Genomic DNA, 26,518 nt, shown 5'->3' on the forward strand with positions numbered 1-26,518 from the left:
GCTGAAGACTGTTGCAGATGCTTCAGCTTTATTTTTTCTCTAATGTGTTGGGCTCTTCCATCATTGAGGCTGGGGATGTTTGCGGAGCCCCCTCCTCTAGTAAGTTCTTTGATTGTCCACCACAATTCACAACTGGATGTGATAGGACTGCAGAGCTTAAATTTGATCCATTGGTTGTGGGATCACTTAGCTCTGTCTGTTACTTGCTGTTCATGTTGTTTGACATGTAGTCCTGTTATGTAGCTTCACTGGGTTGACACCCCATTGTTAGTTGTGTCTAGCCATGTCATGCCCTTCTCCACTCTCCATTGAAACAGTTTATCCTCTGGCTAATTTGTAATGGTAGAGTTGGGCATATGCTGGGCCACAAAGTACAGATTGTGCTGGAGTACAATTCTCTTGCTGCAGGCGGCCCACAGTGCCTCATTGATGCCTAGTCTTGGGTTCCTAGAGCTGTTCAAAGTCCATCCCATTTAGCATGGTGACCGTGTCACACAACACAATGGAGGGTATCCTCAATATGAATCCTTCGTCTCCACAATAACTGTGGTAGTTGCTCTTAATGATAATTGACCTGGACAGATGCATCTGCAGCAGGTAGATTGGAGAGGATGAGGTCAAATATGTTGTTCCATTTTGTTGGTTCCCTCACCACCTGCTGCAGACCCCATCTAGCAATTATTCCTTTAGATCCCAATCAGTTTGGTTAGTAACGGTGCTGCTGAGTTACTCTTTGTAATCGACACTGAAGTTCCCCACCCAGTGTACAATGTATGCCCTGTCCACCGTCAGCACAGCCTCAAAGTGGTGTTCATTGTGGAGAAGCACTGATTCAACAGGTATTAAGGAAGACTATTGAAATGTTAGCTTTTATTTTAGAGGGAATGAAGGAAAGAGATAATGAGGTTTTGCTAAGACACTTCAAAACACCAGGTTAAACCTTAGCTGGAATACTGTAAACAGTTTTGGGCACCTTATCAAAGCAATGATATATTGGCATTTGATGCAGTCTTCAGAAAGTTCACTGGTTGATCCCAGGTATAGACGGATTTCTTATAGGTTGAGGTAGCACCCATTGGCATCTAAACAAATGAAAAGCGACCGAATTGAAACATAAGATTCTTTGGAGGCTTGGCAGGTTAGATGTGGAGAGGCTGTGTCCCCTTATGGGAGAGTCTAGGACCAGAGGGCATAATCTCAGAGTAAGGAGTGGCATACATAAGACATTACTAAGACCTTTGAGAATAGGAGTTGGGACATTACATTGATGTTGTTCAGGATGTTGGTGAGGCCTCTCTGGAATACTGTGTCCAATTCTTGTCTCCCTATTATAGGAGCGATATTATTAAGTTGGAGAGGGTTCTGAAGAGACTTACCAGGACTTTACTGGGAATGAAGGGCTTGAGTTATAAGGAGAGAATATAGGCTGGGACTTCTTTTACTAGAGGGTAGGAGGTTGAGAGGTGATCTTATAGAGGTATATAAGATCATGAGGGGTATAGATAAGGTCAATGGCAGGTGTCTTTTCCCTAGGGTGGGGGATTTCATGACAAGGGTTTTTTTTAAAAGGTCAGTGGAGAAAGACTTAAAAAGGACATGAGTGGCAATTTTTTTTTACACAGAGAGTGGGTTCATGCGTGGAATGAACTTCCAGAGGAAGTGGTTGATGCAGATACAGTTACAATGTTTAAAAGACATTTAGATAGGTTCATGAAGAAGAAATGTTTGGAGGGATATGGGCCAAGCGCAGGCAGGTGGGAGTGGTTTAGTTTGGGATTGTGGTCGGCATGGACTGGTTGGACCGAAGGGTCTGTTTCTGTGCTGTATGACTCTATGACAGAGATAAGGAGGAATCTCCTCTCTCACAAAGTAGAGATTCAGCAGTATTCTTTACTAGAGAGGGCTGTAGAGGCTGAGTTGTTAAGGCTGTTCAAGGCTATGATAGACAGATTTTTAATCATTAACGGAATGGGGATTATGGGGAACAGACAAGAAAGTGGAACTGAGGATTGTCAGATCAGAAATTATCTCACTGAATGGGCAGAACAGACACATTGGGCTAAATGGCCTCCTTCTGCTCCAACATCTTATGGCTCTCTGGTCTTGTGATCCATCAGCGGGAATGCCGTAAATCAATAGGCTGTTTCTTTGCCCATGTCTGGCCTGATGCCATGAAACTTCTTGGGGCCTGCAGTCAATATTATCAACTCCTGGGTAAACCCCTCCTGACTGGTGGCACGGTGACTCAGTGGTTAGCACTGCTGCCTCACAGGGCTAGGGACCCCGGTTCGATTCCAGCCTCGGTGACTGTCTGTGTGGAGTTTGCACATTCTCCCCGTGTCTGTGTGGGTTTCCTCCCAGTGCTCTGGTTTCCTCCCACAGTCCAAAGATGTGCAGGTTAGATGGATTGGCCAAGCTAAACTGCCCATAGTGTCTAAGGTGGGAAATGCAGGGATAGGGTGGGAGTAGATGCTCTGGGGGTCAGTGTGGACTTGTTGGGCCAAAGGGCCTGTTTCCACACTGTAGGGATTCTATGATAACTTTCATTAAAAACCGAACCTCCTGGGGAGGCGATAGCCTAGTGGTAATATCATTGGACTGTTAATCCAGAGACCCAGATAATGTTCTGGGGTCCTGGGTTCGAATATCGCCATGGTAGATGGTGGAATTTTAATTCAATAAATATCTGGAATTAAGAGTCTAGCGCTGACCGTGAATCCATTGTCAATTATCAGAAAAACCCATCTGGTTCATTAATGTCCTTTAGGGAAGGAAACTGCCATCCTTACCTGGTCTGGTCTACATGTAACTCCAGATCCACAGCAATGTGGTTGACTCTTAACTGCCCTCTGAGCAATTAGGGATGGGCAATAAATGCTGGCCTAGCCAGCAACGCCCTCATCTCGTGAATGAATAAAAAAAAAAATCTGTCTGGGATGTTCTTCAGAGGGTTGTTATGACTCGCTGTACCGAATGGCCTGCCTCCACACTATTGGGATTCTAAGACTGTATACCACTGTGCTACCACCTCTGCTGGGCCTTAACTATCAATAGTATCCCACACTCGGGATGGTGATGGCATTCTCCATCTGTGGAGAAAGAGATGCGGTTCACATTTCAATTGCAATATGACTCTTCAGAACTAAACAGAAGTCGAAACATGATGAGTGTTATAATCACGAACAAAAACAGAAGTTGTTGGTAAAGGTCAGCAGGTCTGGCAGCATCCATGAAGAAAAAAATCAGAGTTAACATTTCGGGTCCGGTAGCTCTTCCTCAGAACTGATTTGTTTCTTCTTTTGTTCCCGATTTACAGCATCTGCAGTGCTCCCACGAGGAGCTCGAACAGTTCATCCACTTTACCAACACCTTCCACCCCAACCTTAAGTTCACCTGGACCATCTCTAATACCTCCCTCTCCTTCCTCGACCTCTCTGTCTCCATCTCTGGTAACCACCTGGAAACTGATATTTATTTGAAGCCCAGCGACTCCCACAGCTACCTAGAATACACCTCCTCTCACCCACCTTCCTGCAAGGATGCGATCCCCTATTCCCAATTCCTCCGCCTCCGCCGTATCTGCTCCAAGATGAAGCATTCCACTCCCAGACATCCCAGATGTCCTCGTTTTTCAAGGACCGCAATTTCCCCCCCACAGTGGTCGAAAATGCCCTTGACTGCATCTCTTGCGTTTCCCACACCTCAGCCTTCACACCCCCTCCCCGCAATAAAAAAAAAAGACAGAATTCCCCTCGTCCTCACGTATCACCCCTTTAACCTCTGGATTCAATGCATCATTCTCCGCCACCTGCAATCTGACCCCACTATGAAGGATATATTTCCCTCCCCACCCATATCTGCCTTCCGGAGGGAGCACTCTCTCTGCGACTCCCTCGTCCGCTCCACACTCCCCACTAGCCCCACCACCCCGGCACCTTTTCCTGCAACTGCAGGAGGCGCTACACCTGCCCCTACACTTCCCCCTCTCACCTCCATCCCAGGCCCCAAGAAAATCTTCCACAATAAACAGATGTTCACCTGCACATCCGCTAATGTGGTCTATTGTGTCCGCCGTTCCCGATGTGGCCTCCTCTACATCAGGGAGACCAAGCGGAGGCTCGGAGACCGCTTTATGGAGCACCTACGCTCGGTTCGTGACAAACAACAACACCTCCCAGTCACAAACCACTTCAACATCCCCTCCCACTCCCACTCCCTGAACAACGTGTCCATCCTGGGCCTCCGCCAGTGTCCCAACGATGCTACCTGAAAACTGGAGGAATAGCACCTCATATTCCGCCTTGGAACCCTACAATCTAATGATCTCAATGGGGACTTTACGAGCTTCAAAATCTCCCGACCCCTGATCTCATCCCAATACCAGCACCCCCTCTCATCCCCGCCTCCTTGACCTGTCCATCTTCTCTCCCACCTCACTGACCAACCCTCACTTCCTATCTACACACCTACTAGCTTCATCCCCACCTCCTTGACCTGTCGGTCTTCCCTCTCACCTACCCGCCCCTCCCTCCTCACTGACCAACCCCCATCCCAACTCCCTACCTACACTCACCTTTACTGGCTTCATCCCCGCCTCCTTGACCTTGTCCGTCCTCCCTTCACGTATCTGCTCCACTATACACCTTCTATCACCGTCTCCCCCCTCTCTAATTATTTCAGAGCCCCCTTCCCCGCCCTCATTTCTGAAGAAAGGTCCCAACCCAAAACATCAGCTTTTCTGCTCCTCTGACGCTGCCTGGCCTGCTGTGTTCATCCAGCTCCACACCTTGTTATCCGCAGTTCTTTTGGTTTTTAATGCATGTTATCATAGAATCCCTATAGTGTGGAAACAGGCCCTTCGGCCCAACTAGTCCACACCGACCCACAGAGCATCCCATCTCCCTATAACCCAACTAATCTACACATCCCTGAACACTATGGGCAATTTACCATGGCAAATCCACCTAGCCTTCATATCTTTGGATTGTGGGAGGAAACTGGAGCACCTGGAGGAAACCCACACAGACACGGGGAATTTATGCAAATTCCACACAGATAGTTGCCCGAGGGTGGAATTGAACCTGGGTCCCTGGCACTGTGAGGCAGCAGTGGTAAGCGCTGAGCCACTGTGCTGCCCTGTCTCATTATAATGTTGATATAAAGGACTGCGTTTAGTGGAACAAGAGGGCAGTTCAGGGAAGGTTTAGAAAGCAAGAGCGATCAACGGTGTCTTAGAATCAAAGGCAAAGGAAGTGATGTTGCCTGTTGAGAAGAGAAGTAGTAGGTGCAATAGATGAAATAAAGGTCATCTCTGCATGAAAGCAACATCACAAAATACAGACATTGGCAGTCATGGTAATGGGGGCAATTTCTGAATGCCTGGAATTGACGACAAAGAACTTAAAGGAGGGAAAGGAAGACTCAGAGATGCACCAAGTGAATGTGAGAGTAGGGTGGAAATTGGAAGGAAAATTAATTTTTCCAGTTCCGGACACGAGCAGGAAGTGGCACTGACTCAATCATTGAGAAAGAATTGTTCAAAGAGGCGTCAGGTAAGATTGGAAGAAGGAATATTTCATATACCCTACAAGATGACAGATATAGCCGGGACCCATGCAACTACCCATACCTTTTATTTGGAGGAAGTGAAACAAGATACAGGAGAAATTGTTCAGTGTGAGAATGAGCTTTGTCAGCAGAGGAAAGTGGTGGTGGATGGGATCTTTCTGGATCTCCATTCTAGGAAGACAAAGAGACTCTCAGACTGTTTTGATAGAGGTATTAGCCATCTTAAGTTCTCTGCTGCACTCACCCATTCTAATTCTCTCATCGATCAAATTCATCTTTAACTTCAACTGTCTCATTTCATACCCCTCCCAAAATCCTGATTAAAATAAATAAATCAGGGCTGTGAAATTGGTCACCTGACTGTCGTCCTGTGTTTACCTCCAATGCAATCACATGCAACTTAAAAAGTCCGGCAGAGTTGGCTAAGTATTTTTAAACCTGCTGGTCAGGTAGAGCTATGGTACTTTATTTGTTGTTGAGTAAACACTGGCTGAAATCAACCAGAATTTAAACATGCTTTGGGCAAGGAACTTGCAGCTTGGAAATGTGTTTCAAGCTCCAATAAGTATCTGTTTTTCTCTCTCTTTCTTTAAAAGCAGCAGACGTTTTGCATTCATGATGAAATGTGAAGTGACCGGCAATCTGGAAGGCTTGACCATGTAACATTCTGACCGCGTGAAATCTAACCACATGTTGCAGGACTACAAGGTATGAGAGCACATGACCTCCATAAATCTTGCACCACATAACTTCATGGCAGAAGCTGTTGTGAGAGAAGTTCCCATAATCAAAAAAGCCTCCCTTGTGCAGGGGAAGAGGGGAAACTGAGGGAGGGGGATATGAAAAACCGAGGGATGGGAGAGAAGGAGAACCAGATGGTGAGGGAGAGAGAAAAGTGATGGAAGGGAAAAGGAGAAGTTTGCTCCTTTTTCATGACATCTCCAAGTGCTGAGACACCCAAAGTGCTAATTCCTGAATCTTTTATGCCTTCTCCACTGGATATCACCAATCACGGATCCCAGTGGAGTTGGACCTCACTGAGGTTAAGGTATTTAAGTGATGTCACTGAGCACAGGGAAGGAAGAGCAGAGAGAGTGGTGGTTGGGGATGACACACTGGGAAATTCACAAAAATTCTGCTGGGTTCAAAACCTTAAATGTGTTCAATACAACATTTGTATCCATAACGTTGAGGCAGATTTAAAGAATTGCATAAGATCACTTTTCCAAACGATTACACAACAACCTCCATCTATCTGAACTCCAGGAGACCTTTCTAGAATTATTCCATGGCTTATACTTGTCTTACATCTGAAAAAAATTGAGACAAACTGATGAGATTTTGTGATCCAGGGAGACAACAGGGCATTTCAGTCACTATTACACCCACCAATTGCATACCAGTCACAGACTCTCTTACAGAATAAACAGATCATAAAAATATTCTGCCCAAGTTCAGTAGGGCATGTATTTTGCCATTAGATTCAGTACTTACCGATGCAACATTAACATAGTCATCATCGGACAGTGTGTCCAGCATCTCAATGACAGATGTCTTCATTAGCTTCAGAGTAAGGCCACTGACACTACCGCTCCTGACAACAGACAAAACACAGAGCAGTGACCTCTCAGAATAGATACATATATGCATACACATGCATGTGCTTAAAGAGATATGCACCACACAGAGACAGAATTCATCTACAGATGCACACACCCACACACACATATATCATGCATGCACACACCCGCACAGACATATAAACGCAGTTATGCATACAGATATGCACATAAAAACAGACATTACCTAGTCACACAAAAAAGTTACAAACAGACACATAGCATTCAGTTATAGACATGTGCCACAGCACACATGGTCTCTTTTTTCCAAATCTATACACTGTCTAAGTTACACTGAATTATAGATCTGTACGTAAAATGGACAGACTCAGTCTACTAATAGATCCAGGGTATTCTCAAATCTCTCTGACTCAATCTCCTTTGCTTCTTATTATCTAAAAGACTGTGACTATGAAACAATCATCATCATAATCACAATACCTGAATTAATTCAAACAAGCAGACCTATAACATGTAAACACTTTGGAGGAGTTTTAACAGCCCCAAGAAGATGGGACTGAATCAGATGCAATGTTAAAATGTGCAAGAATCTAAACCAAAAAGCCATCATGCAACTTTTAACTAAGGTAGGACAGGGCTTGGACAACCAATCTGATTGCAGGAAGTCAACCTGGCAATTTAAGTATTATAATGAGACTGCCTCATATTTACATTGTATTTTATATTTAACTATCATTTTAATCATAAAACCTGTTTAGCCAAATACTCCTACCTTGAAAAATCCAGAGATTAGAAAGACGCTGGTTCTGTAAGGTAACTGCCTTTCCATTCACCTGCTGCAACCATTTTCCTGTTTCACCAAATCTCCATGAATCAAAATCCTCAACCGCTGTGAACTTCACCTTCCCTGATTTTTTTCCATTTCCTCTTACCAAACTCCCTTCTGAATGTCTGATATCTTGACTATGATTTCAAGCCTGACTTTTCCCATTTCGCTCCCCTTCCAATCTCACCAAAATTTCCCAATTTTGTAACCTCATCCAAGATTTTGGATCTGCCTCCTGAACAGTCCGGCCTGCCAATTAATCTTTCTGATTTCCACTGGTTCTTCTGATCTTCCCCAAGACTCTTCCCCTCTGACCTTTCTGATCTCTCCCCTGCATTCCAAATTACCTTTCCAACTGTTCTAGTTTCCAAAATGACCATTCCAATCTTCCCCTTGAGGGTTAATTTGGAGCAAAATGAAGTCTCACTTACAGACTTGCATGACCCCTGGGTATTTCGCTTCACAAAGTTCCACTTCTGTTACATGCAACTATGACAGACATCCCTGAAAGGCTTCGGGACTCAGATATGAAAATGCCAGCTTAGCACATTGACAGGAAACATAAGGGAAACAATCACAGAATTATACAGTATTGAAGAAGTCCTTCGGCCCATCAAGTCTATACCATCAAAAATACACTACTACCTCCATGAACCCCACTTTCCCACACTAGACGGATAGCCTTGAATGTCATGACACTTCATATACTCATCAAGTATATTTTAAAGTTTATGAGATTATCTGCCTCAACTCCCCTCAAAGGCAGTGGATTCCAGGCACTCATGACCCTCTGGGTGGAAAGATTTTTTCTCAATTTCCTCTAAACCTTCTGCCTTTCACTTTAAAATTATGTCCCTTTGTTACTGAACCTTCAAGTAGGGAAACAGCTGCTTTCTGTCTATGTCCCTCGATCTTATACCTCTCATTCCTCCTCAACCTTCACTGCTCTAAAGAAAACAACTCAAGCTTATGCAGCCTCTCTTCATCACTGAAATGCTCTATCCCAGGCAACATCCTTGTAAATCTACTGTCTACCCCCTCCAGTGCAATCCTATCCTTCCTGTGGTGACCAGAACTGCACACAGTATTCCATCATTCCAACATGATCCCACTGCTCTTATAATCTATGCCACCACTGATACAGGCAAATATCCTGCATGCCTTCTTAACTACCCTACTAATTTGTCCTTCAAGGATGTGTTCACAAGCACAAGATTCCTCTGAGCTTCCTAGTGTTCTGCCATTCATTGAGTACTTCCTCATCTACTTCTTCTAAAGTGTGACTCCTCATATTTATCAGGGTTAAATTCCACCTGCAACTGATCTGTCCATCTAACCAATCTGTCTGTATCCTTGTATAATCTAACACCATCCTCCTCACTGTCAACCATCCAGCCAATCTTTGTATCATCTACAAACTTACTTCCACATTCTTACCTACATTGTTTATATATATCACGATCAACAAGGAACACAGCACTGACCCCTGTGGTCCACCACTGCACAATGGACTCTGGTCACACCAACAGCCGTCTACCACTATCCTCTGTCTCTTGCTACTATGTCAATTTTGATCCAGTTTGCCAAGTTACCCACGATCCCATGAATATTTATGTTCCTTATCAGTTTCTCATGTCGGACCTTGTCAAAGATCTTGCTGAAATCCATATAAGTGACATCAAATGCCTTACCTCATCTCCACACATGATCACCTCCTCAAAAAATTCAACCAGATTGGTTAGACATGACCTCCCTCTGTCAAAGTCATGCTAACTATGCGTGAACAAACATTGCGTCTTTAAATGGAGATTAATTTTCCCCTTCCCTATTTTCTTTAAGAGTTTCTCTTCTACTGATGTTGGACTCAAAATTCCCTAATTTATCTTACACACTATTCTTGTAAAGTAGAACCAAATTAGTTGTCTTCCAGTTCTCTGGCACCTCCCCTCTGGCTAAAGATGACTTAAAAATTCGAGTCAGGGACTCTGTAATTTCCTCCCTCATCTTCCACAGCAGTCTGGGATACAACTCATCTGGATGCGGGGATTTGTCCACTTTTAAACTTGATAAAACCTCCATCATTTCCTCACTCCCTATATCAAACTGCTTACGAACCTCACAGTCCATCTTGTCAAATTCTGTATTTGCATCCTCCTCCCCTGTAAAGATAAATGTGAAGTACTAATTGAACATTCTACCAATGTCCTCCATCTTCACTCACAGAATTCCTCCGTGGTCCTGATGGGTCCTACTCTTTCCATGATTATTCTCTTCCCCTTGATATATTTGTAGAATATCTTGGAATTATCTCCAATCTTGTCCACCAGCATTTTCTCATACCCCCTCTCTGCTCTCTTAATTGCTTTCAAGATCCCCCTGCACTTTCTATATTCCTTCGGGCCTTTGTTCTTTTGTTCCCTTTGCGCCTGATATACATCTCTCTACTCCTTTTTATCCAGTCCTGAATATTCCGCAACATCCAGGGTTCTCTGGGCTTGTTGCTCTTACATTTCACTCTAAAGGGAACACGTTGAGCTTGTACTCTCCCCAGTATCTTTCTAAATTCCTCTCACTGTTCTGCTGTAATTTATCCTCAAGTAGCTGTACCCAGTCTATGTTTGCCGGTTCCTGCCTTATTTTAACAAAATCTCCTTTACTCCAATCCAAAACCCTTTTTTCCAGACCGACTTTCTCTTTTTCCATAATAAACTTAAATGTACGGTATTGTGATTGCTTTCATTAAAATGCTCCCACACATCACTCCAGGGACAGCGGTGATAACAGTTTTAATGATTAAGGATGATATCAACTTAAATGATGAGAAAAGATATATGAGAGGTGAGCATGCAATAGAGATTTTATGGGTAGAATTAAGAAATAGAAAAGAATTTAATATTGTACTGAGAACTGTGTATACGTACTCTGGGAGTGGCTGTAAATTGGCAGTTTGCATAAGTGCTGAGGTTAAGCATGTAGTAAAGACACAGTGGGATAAGCAGACAAGCAAGATTCAGAAAGGTAGTGAATTTCTACGTCTAGGATAGTTTTCTAAAGCAACTTGTTCTTGAACCAACTAGGTGACATCATATTGGATTTAGCACTGAGTGATTAACCAGATTTGATTAACGAGATTTGATTTACATCCTAATGGTGCGTGAATATTTACCTCATAGTGCTCATAACAAAATTAAGTTCAATATTACATCTGAAAGGGAATCTAACTTCAAAAGAATGAGACACTGTCCACTGTAAACTGAACAAATATATTTATGAGTAAAACAACCTGAAAAGCAATGCAAGTGTTTAAAACAAAACTGAATGTAATAAAGAACGAGTGTATACCTCTAAGGGCAAGAGTTGTACTTGCCAAAAAAGATCACTACGATGACTAAAAGTGGTGAGGGACAATATAAAACTAAGACGGAAAGCATTCAAAAATGTTAATATTTGAAGAACCTCCAGTAATTATGAGAGATACAAAGAACAAGAAACTGTGACAAAGCAGATATTAAGAGCTACAAAAATGGACTATGAAAAGAAGCTCTCAAGAGAGACAGAAATCAATGGAAAAAAATTTCTGCCTTTGTGAATAATGCAGACAGTACCCATCTGGTGTGTAAAACAAACACACACATCCCCTTCCACCAAACAATAACTGTGTCCATTTTGCAGCTTAAAATCAGACGTGGCCCCACTACATCTCTAGTCTCACAGTTCTATTCCCCACACTCTTCTGGTTTAGATGGCTAATTGTAGTGTCCATTAATGTATCAGATATTACAATTCAATGTGAAATCAATGGCAACATAATGTTGCGTACAAAGTATGCACACGCTGAGCCAATGGATGCTGGCTCACAGTCAGGGAAAGGCAATGCGTCCAGCTATGTTAAAAAGGAAAAAAAAACTGTGTGGATGTCAGAAATCTGAAAAAAAAACAGCAAGGGATGGAAATACTCACAAGTATGCCAGAAACTGTGGAGAGGGAAACACAGTTTACAATTTTCAAGTTGAGTATGACCATTCAACAGAAGGTGTGGGTTAATCCAATGAGTACTTACACATCTACTATAATCATCATGTCCTTGGGGGACGAGGCACCTTGAATATACCTACAAAGAAATGAAGTCAGTAAAAGGCTGGTTAGTCCCCAAAAGCTTCAGTTCGACAAGGTCAGTGCAAATTATGTGAGGCATCTTGCAGTCAATAGTTCTGTTAGGAAACCAATTACTTTGAAAAATAGATTTAGCTACTGCACTGAGGAGTTGAATAATAATTTATCTTTCTAAAATGGAGTCTGTGAATGCTGCATCATTATCAGGAACAGTTACAGCATCTGCTTTCATACCACATATGAAACATCAAGATCAATTAAATATACAGTCCCATTATGAGCATTTTGCAGTAAACGAGACAATCTGCTGTGTGCATGTCCTGATCACTAACATTAGCAGACTTTGTATTCACACCCCTGGGTCCGTGATACACAAACGGTACTCACACCCTTGGATCTAAGGTACACACACTGAGCTCACACCCCTAGGTCTATAGGGCGCACTCTGCACTCACACCCCTGAGTCAGCAGCACACATTCTGTGCTCATACCCCTGGGTTTGTGAGACACAGTGTGCACTCACACCCCTAGGTCTGCAGTACACACTCTGCACTCACACCGAGTCTGCGGTGTATATTCTGTGCTCACACCCCTGAGTCTGCTGTAGACATTCTGTGCTCAAACCCTGAGTCTGCGGTAGACATTCTGTGCTGAAACCCGGAGTCTGCAGTACACATTCAATGCTCACACGACAACTCTACATGCCCTCTGTGCTGCCCAGTCACTCACTCGGGACACCTCCCTGCCTGCACCAAAAGTAACAGCTATGCCACCCACTTTCATCTCCTTTAATACCTGGTTCTTTTCATTTTAGGAGGAAAGCAGCCCCCAGTAGAGCAGACAGAGTTAAGATGGATGGTGGGTTGCTCAACATTCACCTCCACAACCCTTCTATGGAGAGCATCTTGATCCGGACCCCAAGTGGTTGACTGGCCTAATCAAAAATGCCTTGACTGCTGTTGATTTACTGGATGGGGCTTGAGTGAAGACTTTTCTCTCAACCTGATTGAGACTATCTGACAACCATGTCAAGCTTCTTCCTTTGTGCGTGTGCTAAATGACAAGGCAAGACAGAAGTAATATTAACTTTGCTTCTCTGGCTGAGGCTGTAAAGCACAAAAAAGCAAACCAAGGTGTACTATGAGCAACCAGATTGGGTCAAAGTGAGTGAGTGCTGTAACAGTGAGCGAAGAGCCTGAGACCTAGCCTTTTCCAGTCCACAAGCTGAGTGTATGTCCCTGAGCACAGTGTCCTCGCTGCACCATTACAATGAGAGTTACTGGTGCAGACCAAAGTGCAGTATTGAATTGCAGAAGTGTCCAGTAATTGGATCAGAGAAGTGCCATGAGGGCCCTTATAGCTAGGCACATACTGGATCCCAATGTCTGTGGATGTGTATGTGTGGCCAGAGACTGAGCCCTGAGATATTTGTGTCCAATGTCAAACATGGAGATCATTTGATGCAAATGGTCGCTGAATCCACCAGATTTTGGTTTCTGTAGAACGTTTTCTTGGTTTTTAATCTTCTTTTGGTGAGTTTGGCAAGATAGAAAGCTGAATATAAATTATACAGATTGGGCCCCGAACAAGGCATTTAACAAAGAATAATTACTCTTAAATGGCAATTCATTGCTGCTCAGCCAGAAACTCACCACAACAGTTGTGAAAAGCAAGATGACAGAGCAAGAGGGCTCTTGTGTCCCTACCTCTGAGCCAGGAGGTCTGAGTTCAGGTCCTACCTACTCCTGAAGTATGCAATAATATCTTTGAACAGGTTGATTAGAAAACTCTTGCCAAACTCGCCAAACTCTGAAAGGTAGAACAATATGGTCCTAACATTGAGATCAGCCTCGCTAGAGCTCCTGTTTAATAATGCCATAAATATTGCCAGAGCCCACCATTTTCAGCTCCCTGTAAGATTCTACCCCTCTGTTCATAACCCTAGGTTCATGTGACTGTTGTTAACAAAATAAGTCTCAGCTAACTAATTCCCAGATTTGGAGAGGATTATTAGAGGAACTTTTCTATTGGTAAAAATGACATACATCACATTGATTATAAACCTTTTACACATATTTGAGATATTTACTATAAAAGTTATAAATATATATATAGTGTGTATGTATGTTTGTATAGTGTTATGGACCAGACCAGACCTCTTCAAAATATTTTAAGAAGGTAGCCTAGACCCTATCTTTTTCTTATTTTAAAGGCAAATGTAATGTGCTATGTTCCAGATGCAATTCGACTGGTCAAACTACTCGACGTTAAGCAAAACACAATTTATTTCAACACTATAGTTAAAATACAACAAAAGAAAGAAGAACTTAGATTAACTTAATTCTATTGGAACACTTAACAGAATATTACATACAGTAACTATTATAATTAATTGTTCCAATATAGTAACATCCTTGGCAAAAAGGCAAATTGAGAAAAACAGATCTGTGTCAAAGGTAACCCAGCAGCAGAGCGAAACATCAGCTGTTAGCTGTAACCAAGAGAGGGAAAAGATAGCTTCTACATCTTCAACACTCCAGCAGCTTCTGCCCTGTTGAGATGCCAACAGCAATTGCTTAAAGCTAAAGCTGAAACTGAAAGAAAAACTAGAATCATGGTCCATAAGACCTGGCCACACCCATCCAGGCTGCTTCTATTGTTCCAACTTAAAAAGAAACCAAGGTCTTACAAGCTGCTTACTTTACTGACTTGCATAAACCTCAACAAAACAACTGGAATGACATCTCAGAGAACGATGTCAGCTTTTTAAACAGACTGTGTCAGCACTCAAGAGCCTCCAACATGGGTCCGGAGGCATTGGACCCAATTTCATCTATTCTATCCAATCTGGGAAGTATTCTGACTCCTAATGACCCCGCCCTGTGAACAGAAATTAGATCCATTATCTCTGCAGGGCTCTGTGCGCTGGATTTTATTTGATGATAGTCTTGTGAACTGTAAAATATCATGAACAGTCTATATAAATGCAAAATGTCATTGAGGGCATTGTGATTGCCGCCACAATGCTTTTTCACGTTTGCTTGCAAATAACTTCTTTCCCCTTGGCTACGTACTGGAGCAAGCATGATCCTGACCACCTTATGCTTGTCAAGGTAATTTTGAGAGGCTGCCCACGACCGCAACCCTGCCTGGGTGTGCAACATCGTTGAATCCCATCTGGTTCATTAATGTCCTTTGGCAAACGAAACTGTCACCCTTACCTGGTCTGGCCTACTTGTGACTCCAGACCCACAGCAATTTGGTTGACTCTTAACTGCACACTGGGCAATTAGGGATGGACAATAAATGTTGGCCTAGCCAGAAATGCCTATATCCCATGAGCGAATTAAAAAAAAGAATCAGCTCTGTAGTGTTAAGGCCACTCACTATCCCCACTCCACCCTGAAAGCAGAAGCTTGCAAAATCACTTCTTATATATTGCAGCAGGAAGGAGTGCCTTAAGGCTTCTGGTAAGAATAAATTTATGAAGATCTGGGAGAAGAAATAAAGCTTTAACACTATGAACACAGGATACCGCTGGGCCTATGATAACACTGCATGGCTCCACATTAACTTGGCAGTACCTCCATGGTTAACCAAGTTGATTCACTTGTCTCTGGTAATGTGAAGGCCAAGTGCACTGATGCTGAGCCCTCACTATGACTCCGACCTCTTGAAATGCTTATGATAAGATCGCAAGAAAACATAATACTGACTTCTCCTCAGGGCACTGTCAGAATTTCCAACAGCATAGAAACCATTCTGCTGCAGATAACAGCTTGCTGGGTGCAGAGTGACATGTTTAATATTATTCATTGCTTTTTGAAGTTTTAATGCCTTTTGATTAACCTGATCCGCAGGAAAATAAAGCTTTCCAACAAAAGATGGGCACTTTTACATTCTTTCACAATCAGACCTTTTTAAAACAATGCAGGAAAACAAAGTTTTCGGTGACTGACTGGATGCAGCGTTAATGTCACATGGGTTTGACTATTCTCCATTCAGCATCAAAAATACAGGATCAACGTTTGGTCAATTAGGCTCCAAAATGGGGCTTTGCATGTGGAGGAAAGATGCATGCCTGGAGGAAGTGAGAGTGGAAATTGCAAAGGCACTGCCCAATTATCTTTCAATCTTCCCTGAATTCAGGCATGGTGTAGAGGACTGGAGAACTGAACACATTAGGGCCTTATTCAAAAACAGTTGTAAAGGTTGGGCCAGCAATTACAGACCAGTCAGTTTCATTTTAGTGATTGGAAAATGACTAGAAAGAGTTACTCAGGTTAGAATTAATAGTCACATGGAAATATCTGGGTTAATTGAGGAGAGTCAGAAGAGTCACATTTGTTAAGAGAAACAAACTTGCTGGAGTTTTTTGAAGGGGGGGGGGGGGGGGGGGGGGGAGGTGATGAAGGCAAAGCAGTCGACGTGGTGTACATTGACATCCAGAAGGTGTCTAATATAGTGCTACGCAACAGACCTGTCAGGAAGGTTATAACACATGGGTCAGTAGGAGTGCTGATATAAATTGGCTGAGGGGTAAGAAACAGACAATAATGGTCAATGGATACTTTTCATGTTGGAGGAAGGTTTGTTGGAAATCCCCAAGGCAGAATTAGGACCATTGATTTTCCAGATACACATTAATGAAACAAATCTGGGTGTGCAGGGGTCAATTTCAAAGTTTGTGGATGACACAAAATCTGGAGAATTATGCACTGTGGACAGGATGGTGTAGAACTTCAAAAGGACATTGACACATTGCTGAATCAGGTGGATGGGGGCAGATGAAGTTTAATGCAGAGAAGTTTGAGGTGATCCACTTTGGCTCAAAGAACATAGAAAGGCAAAACAAAATAGAGGGTACTGTTCTAAACAGTGTGCATTGGTGCAAGACAGGGAGACGGAGAGCTGTTAATAAAGCAAACAGTATTCTAGCCTTTATTATTGGGGGCATAGAGGACAAGAGCAAGGGGTTATGCTGAACCTATACAGGACACTGGTTAGACCTCAGCTGGAGTATTATGGACAGTTCTGGGCTCTGCACTATAGGAAGGATGTGAATTCAATGGAAAGAGTACAGAAGAGATTTGGGGAAATGTTTCCTGGAATGTAAAACTTCACTATGAGGTTAACTTGGGGAGATTGGGACAGTCTTCTTTTAAAATGAGAAAGCTGAGAGGAGATTTGAAACAAGATTTCATAATTATGAGAAGTCTGGACAGAATGGATCGGGAGAAACTGCTCCCACGTGTAAAGTGATTGAGAACTGGGGGCACAGTTTTAACATGTTTTACGTAAGAAGTAAATGCAAGGTCAGAAAAAAGTGAGTAGATCAGGTTTGGAACGAACTGCCTGAAAATGTGGTGGGTTCAAAGCCACTGGATGATTTGAATAGAAACAAGTGTGCAGGTTCTGGAGAAAAGACAGGATATTTATACTAAGTCAAGATGCTCAGAGAGCCGGTGCACACATCATTATTGAATGACTTCCTTTTGAACCATAACAAATCTGTGATGTCTGTCCAGTATTGGAAAATGTAACAAAGTCCCTCTTACATCTCTCACATTCCTGAATAGGAAGCAAGGGAAAGTGGAACCCCTCAGTTTGCTGGTATTCAAGCTTCCTAGAACACTCTTTAATGATGGCCCACATTTATCCAAACCAAGACAACAAGGTGCAGGGCTGGATGAACACAGCAGGCCAAGCAGCATCATAGGAGCAGAAAGGCTGACGTTTCAGGCCTAGACCCTTCATCAGAAAAGGGGGAGGGGAAGGGGGTTCTGAAATAAACAGGGAGAGAGTGGGAGGTGGATAGAAGATGGATATAGGAGAGGATAGGTGGAGAAGAAACAAACAGGTCGAAGAGGCGGGGATGGAGCCAGTAAAGGTGAGTGTAGGTGGGGAGTTAGGGAGGGGATAGGTCAGTCCAGGGAGGACGGACAGGTCAAGGGGGCGGGATGAGGTTAGTAGGTAGGAGATGGGGGTGCGGCTTGAAGTGGGAGGAGGGGATAGGTGGGAGGAAGAACAGGTTAGGGAGGCGGGGACGAGCTGGACTGGTTTTGGGATGCGGTAGGGGGAGGGGAGATTTTGAAGCTTGTGAAATCCACATTGATACCATTGGGCTGCAGGGCTGCAGGGTTCCCAAGCGGAATATGAGTTGCTGTTCCTGCAACCTTCGGGTGGCATCGTTGTGGCACTGCAGGAGGCCCAGGATGGACATGTCGTCTGAGGAGTGGGAGGGGGAGTTGAAATGGTTCACGACTGGGAGGTGCAGTTGTTTATTGCGAACCGAGCGTAGGTGTTCTGCAAAGTGGTCCCCGAGCCTCCGCTTGGTTTCCCCGATGTAGAGGAAGCCACACCGGGTACAGCGGATGCAGTATACCACATTGGCAGATGTGCAGGTGAACATCTGCTTGATGTGGAAAGTCTTCTTGGGGCCTGGGATGGGGGTGAGGGAGGAGGTATGGGGGCAGGTGTAGCATTTCCTGCGGTTGTAGGGAAAAGTGCCGGGTATGGTGGGGCTGGAGGGGAGTGTGGCCTGCTGTGTTCATCCAGCCCTGCACCTTGTTGACTCGGATTCTCCAGCATCTGCAGTTCCTACTATCTCTGATTCAATTTTATCCAAACCATCTTGTTTTGTTTCTTCTAAGCTCCATATAGACTATTGTACACAGTACTCCTCTTCACGTCAAACTACATCAGGCTAAATTTTCTCTTGCTGTGTCAGTATGCATACAGAGCACATTCCAAGTATACTTTTTCTGTTAATGTCTGTCCAGCCTAGATTTCAGGGAGAGCCTTGCAGACCTTCAATGGTGAAATGGTTGGAGAATGCTCACACAGAAGACTGCAGTGTCTAAAGATCTGATGAGACCTCACCTGCCCCTAAGTTAACTCATTCTTTCCCACCACCTTAAAAGGATGGGACTCCTCTGAAGAGAGAAACCGAGTTAAAGTTTCAAACGTGTGGGAAAAGACAGAAATGTGATTGTTGCCGAGCAAGGGAAAGGGCAGAGGAAAGGAAAACAAACAAAAGGGAAAGCCTGAAGAGGGCAGGTGAGAATAAATGTAATGGTGTAAAGACAAACAGAGTGCTAACAGGACAAAGAAACAAAAGATGCTTCTTGAGAAACTACGAATGGCAGGAATAAAAACAGAAAGATCTGGAAACTTTCAGCAGTTCAATGTCTCTGGAGACAGAAACCTTTGTGGTTGTGGTCTTTCATCAGCGGGGAGCCATTAGCTCTCTTTCTCTTTAAATAGATGCCGCTAATCCTACTGAGTACAGCTTGCAATTTCTGTTTTTACTTCAGAATCTGAGAATCTACAGCATTTATCTACTTGTGTTAATGTGAATGGCAGGTCCTGAGAAGCTGCTGCTCAAGGCAATCAGAGCAAAGTGACACAAAACACCAAACCAATAGGATGACACAACACAAGACAGGGCAGAGGTTACAAACAAAAACTTATTGAGCCCAGTTTTGAGTCCAAAATGCTGTAAGAGGCCCATTTGAAAGTAGAAGCGCTGTTCCTTGAGTTTGCATTGAGCTTCGCTTGAACACTGCAGCAGGCCAAGGACAGAGTGTGAACAAGCCAAACAGAAGCTCAGGGTCATGCTTGCATCCACTTGCTCAAATATGCTATGTTTCTAACTTTCCTCAGTTTTGATAACGATGTCATCACTCTGGCAGTATCTTCTGGTAGTGGTAAGAGAAGTGACGGGACTGGAAGGGAGTGGTTCTAAAACTGTGTGGCAGTTCACTTACCACACAGTGGCCAGCCAATTAGAGATGCATAATTGAGGAGCGCAGTGAATCATGTGGACGGGGCAGGCAATAAGTCAACACCCCCATCATTACCTTGTGATGTTAAAAGTTCGTCACCATATTTAAAGGGCATTTGGAAAGGTTTTCATTCTCTGCAAGCCCAGAGCATCACCTGGTCTAGAGGCACTGACACTCATCTGGAAATCTTACTGTTGCACCCAACATCACTCATAACTCAGAGCAGACAAGTAATCCCATGGTTCAGCAGAGTCTCCCATGTGGGTATTCCTAACAGTCTTCCAGGTAAAGAGGCAGGTCCTATATCTCAGAGTTGACAGCAGGAAGCTCTAAGATCTAATCAAGGCAACCTGTACAGAAGTCACAGCTTGTCCTTGAAGCAAGTGGAAGAGACGGCCTTCCCTTAGTTCCAACTCCAGCTCCAATTTGAGCACTACCTCTGAGGATGATGACAAAGAAACAGGAGAAGACATACCACCACTGCACTTCCCTGAAAGCCTCACCAGTACAGAGACATTTACTTGGATAGCAGGGATGCTAGAGGCCACATACCAACTTGAGAGAAAGGTGAATGAGCCTGTTCACATTCTGACTGCTGTCATGGCTCCAGCATGCGTGTGCTTGGCTTCTTCCAGGGAAAGGGTGATGATCACTTTGGAATGCTGGATATGTGCTTGGACCTGCACTCACTGTGCTCACCATGGGTACAATGCAACTGTGGTTAGGAAGAAAGGTGATGCAGAACATCAACCTCCCATTGGGTAGCCTTTCTCCCAAGAAATTAGGGGATAACATTGCACACCCATCAAAGAGAAGCACCAGCAAGGCACCACCTGGACAAAATTCCAGGGGACTCCAGAGCGCCCTACTGTCCACCTCTCATTGTGACCACATTGCCTCTGGCTGAGGAGGCTGCACATTTACTTTTGCAAAGAATCCTCAACAAGCTGGAGCACCTAGGACTGGACCACCAGAGGACATCCACAAAAGTCATCATTGTCAACAGAGCACAGGAGCCAGCAGGCTGCCTCCACTTAAGCAGTGGATATCAGGTTGCACCTAAGCACAGTGGCAAGAAACATTTAAGAAGTTATAAAGATGCGAAGGGTGTCACAGATATCTCTTTAAAGTACAGATGAAACACTTGTAAATATGTGTTCAATTTCATTTTATTTTTATGTTATATTTCATTTTGTTGTTAGTTGCTGCAATGGTTGTTTAAGGGCATTGCATTTGATTTTCAGTTAAGTTTAGCAGTATATGGGATGCAACATTTATCGTCACGTAGTCAGAAGTGGCATCTTTGACTCACATAATGTGAATTCATTTAAACATGGGGCATCATTTGTAAAGTTGGGGGACTTGGAACACAGCTGGCAACCCAGCAGTTAGTGTTCAATTATCATCAGACTGAGGAATATGCCTGAGCAGTGTTTGTAGCCAAAGTCACTGCATTCTTTCTGGCGAGTCAACATAGAGTTCCTTACAAGGTATTGGCACCATTTGTGAATGTGTCACTGAGACATGTGTGACTCCCTCCCAAATTACAAGTGAATGTAGCTTTGAATACAACATGCATATGCTTGTGCCAAGGATTGCAGTACTGTGTTAGTGGTAGCAGGAAGAGGTGGTGCCGTACAGACAGTGTTCTGAACTGGCTGGCACTGACATCGCAATTTTGTCTGAGCAGTACTTTTCACACCAGTAGGATGCACAATATTTCAGGTTTCCCTACACACAGGATCAACATACTAATGTTCTGAGGAATGGTCACTTGACCCAAAACGTTAACTCTAATTTCTTTCCACAGATGCTGCTAGACCTTCTGAGCTTTACCAGCAATTTCTGTTTTTGTTTCTGCTTTACATCATCAGCAGTTCTTTCGGTTTTTATTTATCATCATTTGACTCTTAATTACAGGTTTTTATTGAATTCAAATTTCACCATCTGCAATGGCAGGATTCGAATCCCATTTCCCAGAACATTATCCGGTTCCCTGGATTAATTGCCTAGTGATAATACCAGAAGGCCATTGTCTCCCTTAGGGTGATAACCTTTAATGCTGTTGAGATACTGCAGTGCTTCCGTCCACTCAGAAGCTGGTTACAATAAGGCAGTCAGCTATGTCATGCCATTGCTCTGGAATCTGCCATTGCATCCAAAAACTCCCATAGCAGCAGCATCGCCTTCCCTTCCTTTTTTCAGAGGTGACAGCTGGTTCCTCCATAACCTGAAATGTTAAAGGGTTAATATCTGTTCTGCTGACATATAAGAAATTAGGTGCTTCGTGGGCGCCCCTGTCTCGCAGACAAAATGGGGTAATCTAATTATACTCTGCTCTCTGTAAATGTTGAACTAAGGCTAAAAAGATCTCGCAGACAAAAGATGGTAATCTAATTATACTCTGCTCTCTGTAAGTGTTGAATTAAGGCTAAAAGGATAAGGAACTACCTCGTCTTACACATTGTTTTTGGGCAGCTAACCTTTGTTTTACTGTTAGATGATTAAGTTACGTGACTATGGGGGAGAAAAAAATTGTATCTTGTATGCATGTCTGACTGTGCTGTAAAAACCTATATAAAGGGAGGACGGTTCCCTTATGGGGAGCATCGCTTGACATGGCTCCGCAAGCCCTGCGAAGACTGTTAAGTGATCCTCCAAAGCTTGTACTTGCTTAAATAAACTGTGGCTTTTCACAGAAGTTGGCGTATTGCGTTTGTATCAAGTGCGAAGGAATCTCCTAAAAGGGAACACAACAAACCCACTCTGCAAATTCCTCCACGTTTTAGTGATTGAAGTTGACCATAGAAATCCTGGAGACCCTCTCAACTGAGTACTGCAGCTCTCTGCCCGAGTGGTCCAAGCATCATAAGCAGAACGTCATCTTCGGCAGTCCAATGGTGTGCTTGACTGTGGCACTTACTGAGGAATGAGTGGCATTGTACTTCTCCGCAACTGCATTTTGTGGGTACCACATTGAAGTCATTAGTCAGGCTTTGGTGGGTATCCCCTGTCCTCAGTAAACCAAATCCTTGCAGTTGGTGAGGGAGAGCAAACACTTTTGGCACCCATGAGGTAGTAAGGATCTATGAATAATGAGAACTTCCCGGATAGCGTGAAGGGTTTGTTTCCGTTCATCACAGCCAAGCTATACATTCAAAGAGTGAAGGTTCTCAGTTAATGAATGCTGCTAACTGATCTCAGGGAGCTCACAAGGACGTGTAGTCACATTCCCCTTGCAGCTCTGGAAATCCTGCACTGGTGGTGAATCTCATCTGCCTGGTTCTCTCAGGCTGTTTTGAATCTAACTAATTGGAATTTAAACAAATTGGAAGCTTGGAAAGAGGCATTGGCGAAGCAGTTCAAAGCTGCAGTGAACTAACAGCACTACTCGTATTGGACTGCCTCCCCATTTTCATGGACATAGGTAAGCCTGGAAGAGCTGGCACTGGGGAGTGACAGTATCACATGACATCCTCAGCTTCCTTGGACAATGCTTCTCCAATACATGCCTGCAGCTGCATCGCCTGCAGTATTTCGATTGTGCTTGATGTTGCACTAGCTCCTGGTTGCCAGCATCCTGCACTTTTTGACCCTCTGCTGTTGCTTCTTGTTGATGTTCTGGCCACTGTCCAGCCTGGCTCTGGGCCCCCCATATCTTATTCCTCTGCAGCTGCAGAATCACTCAGTTGACTTGACCCATCAACATTTCTGGCAGAGGTGATCCTAACACATTGCATGGAACGATTTGGTGGCATCTTCTTTGTGCCCCTCCTCTCTCCTGTCCTGAATATTTCTTTCACAATGCAAGGTCCTAAATCTAGCATTGGGAATGCCATGTCTTCTCTCTCTCTCTCCTCCACTGTGATGAAAACTATCTTGAAAGATGATTACTACGATCGTTTCTTGATGATGCAGCCAGGTCCAGTGATGCTGGAAATTGAAACCATAAGAACATAAGAACTAGGAGCAGGAGAAGGCCATCTGGCCCCTCGAGTCTGCCCCGCCATTCAATAAGATCATGGCTGATCTTTTTGAGACTCAGCTCCACTTACCTGCCCACTCACCATAACCCTTAATTCCTTTACTGTTCAAACATTTATCTAGCCTTGCCTTAAAAACATTCAGCGAGGTAGCTTCAACCGCTTCACTGGGCAGGGAATTCCACAGATTCACAACCCTTTGGGTGAAGAAGATCCTCTTGACCTCAGTCCTACATCTGCTTCCCTTTATTTTGAGGCGATGCCCCCTAGTCCTAGTTTCACCTGCTAGTGGAAACAACCTCCATGCCTCCACCTTATCTATTCCCTTCATAATCTTATATGTTTCTATAAGATCTCCCCTCATTCTTCTGAATTCCAATGAGTATAATCCCAGTCTACTCAGTCTCTCCTCATAATCCAACCCTCTCAACTCTGGAATCAACCGAGTGAATCTCCTCTGCACCCGCTCCAGTGCCAGTATATCTCTTCTCAAGTAAGGAGACCAAAACTGCACACAGTACTCCAGGTATGGCCTCACCAGGACCCTACACAGCGGCAGCATAGCCTTCCTGTTTTTAAACTCCATCCCTCTAGCAATGGCAGACAAAATTCCATTTGCCTTTTTAATTACCTGCTGCACCTGCAATCCTACTTTAAGCGATTCAGGAACAAGGACACCCAAGTCCTTCTGAACAGCAGCGAGCTGCAATTTTTTACCATTTAAAACATAGTCCATTTTGCTGTTATTCCTACGACTATGCACCTTCATTCAATTATTACCAAGGCTTCCTTTCATCACCCTTGGACTTCAGTTTAACACTTTTGCCTAGCCCTCACTTATGTCTCACCCACATTCATATCAATGACCCTCGGGCCTCCCACAGTGGTACCACTCCTCAACCATCAATCTGCATTCTCTTTAATATCCTTAATTTTTCCACACTTACTCTTGAGTTTCAGGATTTTGGAAAAATCAAAAAAACCAATGGTATGTTAAATAACATAACCAGGGAGAAGAAATGATGAGTAAATCACACATAACTCTGATCAGAGTTCAGTGTACCTTGGGTACTGTGTCTAGTTCTAATCACTGGCAAACAAGATAATTAAGTGTTGGAGACAATATAGAGAAGATGACTGATGTTGATCCTGAATATTGGGCTTTGAACTTTGAGAGAAAAAAAAACTAAAGGTCCTTGGACTTTTCAGCCTGGTACCAAAGAGATAATCTTAGTGATGTACAAGACATCAAAAGGAATTGAAACAGTAAGCCCAGGGCAGTCTTTTGAATTCAGCTGCAGCAGGAGAACTAGAGGGCAGAGGTTGAGACTGGTAAAAGCCAACTTTCGTATTGATATCAAGAATTCCATCTTCAAACAGAAAATAGTGATTAACACTAGGAGTGAATGGAGGATGGAATGATTGAAGGAACAACTCCATGAATCAGTGGCGAACATGGAATGAATCTAGGTAGAACACTTCAGGAGGGCTGAATGGCTTTCTTCATTCTTGAGGGTTTTGGTGTAGTGCTTGGGAAATTGTGAAGACTTTCTTTTGGCATTCTTCATGAAAATTGATTAATTATCTGCCATAACCAAGATACCAAACACCGACTGATCCCTCCTTGAATCCTCTCAGAGATATTTAGTTTGCCCCAACAAGTCATGTCTGTGTTTATCTGCAAACGGATGAGCAAACCTGTGTTCCCACATTTCGATATTCCCCTGTCCTTTGACTCATTACTGTTAACTAGCTCATCGCTAATGAATAGAGATTTGACTGATCTGGTAATTGGCACTGATCTAATCAGCAAACACATTTCAACAAATCTTTAGAAGATATACGAGTAATGTTTAGCAGAGGAAGGAGATTATTGATATGTTTTAAATTAATTCTCCATTACACACGTCATTATCATTTTCTTGAAGTCTTGAACATTAACAGAGTATGATTTTGCAGCATGCCATTCCCATTAACCCCCCACTCACCAGGGTCTCCGTCGTACATCATACAGATCAATCTTATTGGGAAGGCCCCAAGGAGTTGCTATAAAGAACACAAAAAGGTTACAAAGAGTTAGCAAAGTAAGTAATTCTGTGATGAAATCTGAATAAGAAAATTTCAATTGAGACATGGATTTAATTCCACATATTTTAATGAAGGTGTGAACGTCTGCAGATTAAGCTTTGTATTCTTTCGATGAACTTTCAGTGTAGCAAAGTTGGAACCTCTGATTGTTGTGTGGTGCTGCAGATAGCATCTTAACTCTGAGCCAGGAGCTCTGAGTTTGAGTCCCCTTTTAGGATTGAATGGTGGTGGAAAGTATGTTCCTGATGTGGTCAAAGAGGTTGATTATCAACCTGAACATCCTTGCAATTTATCCATGACAAGTAGTGACAGCAGCAGAGTCTCATGTTCAGCCAGATCAGTGTAGTAACCACAGAACAATTGGTTCCCCCTGTTAGAGACTTCATGTACTGATCCTTGTACTTTGTGCGTATGTACTCTATGCTTTGAGGGATGACCAGAAGGATCTCAAGTGCTAGCATCAAACATCATTGGATCAGCCATAGCTTGTATTAAATAACAAGTGCTTTATTCCCATGACAGAACCTCCCTTGGTGAGAGCTGGGAGCAGATGCCAGCTTTTCTGTTTCACTG

The 26,518-nt window shown here is 43.5% G+C and overlaps 1 protein-coding gene across 1 annotated transcript in view; it reads right to left on the bottom strand.

Annotated features, from left to right (window-relative positions):
- cacna2d2a (calcium channel, voltage-dependent, alpha 2/delta subunit 2a) overlaps nt 1–26,518 on the bottom strand; it is a 668,643-nt gene that overhangs the window by 168,214 nt on the left and 473,911 nt on the right. Inside the window, exons 8-10 of the mRNA XM_048606749.1 lie at nt 25,846–25,903; nt 12,035–12,085; nt 7,063–7,162 (exon numbers count right to left, since the gene is read on the bottom strand). Coding sequence (XP_048462706.1) covers nt 7,063–7,162; nt 12,035–12,085; nt 25,846–25,903 — 209 coding nt within the window. The remainder of the gene's footprint in view (nt 1–7,062; nt 7,163–12,034; nt 12,086–25,845; nt 25,904–26,518) is intronic.

Source organism: Rhincodon typus, chromosome 16, assembly GCF_021869965.1.
Source record: "Rhincodon typus isolate 14 chromosome 16, sRhiTyp1.1, whole genome shotgun sequence".
NCBI classification, from domain to species: Eukaryota; Metazoa; Chordata; class Chondrichthyes; order Orectolobiformes; family Rhincodontidae; genus Rhincodon; species Rhincodon typus.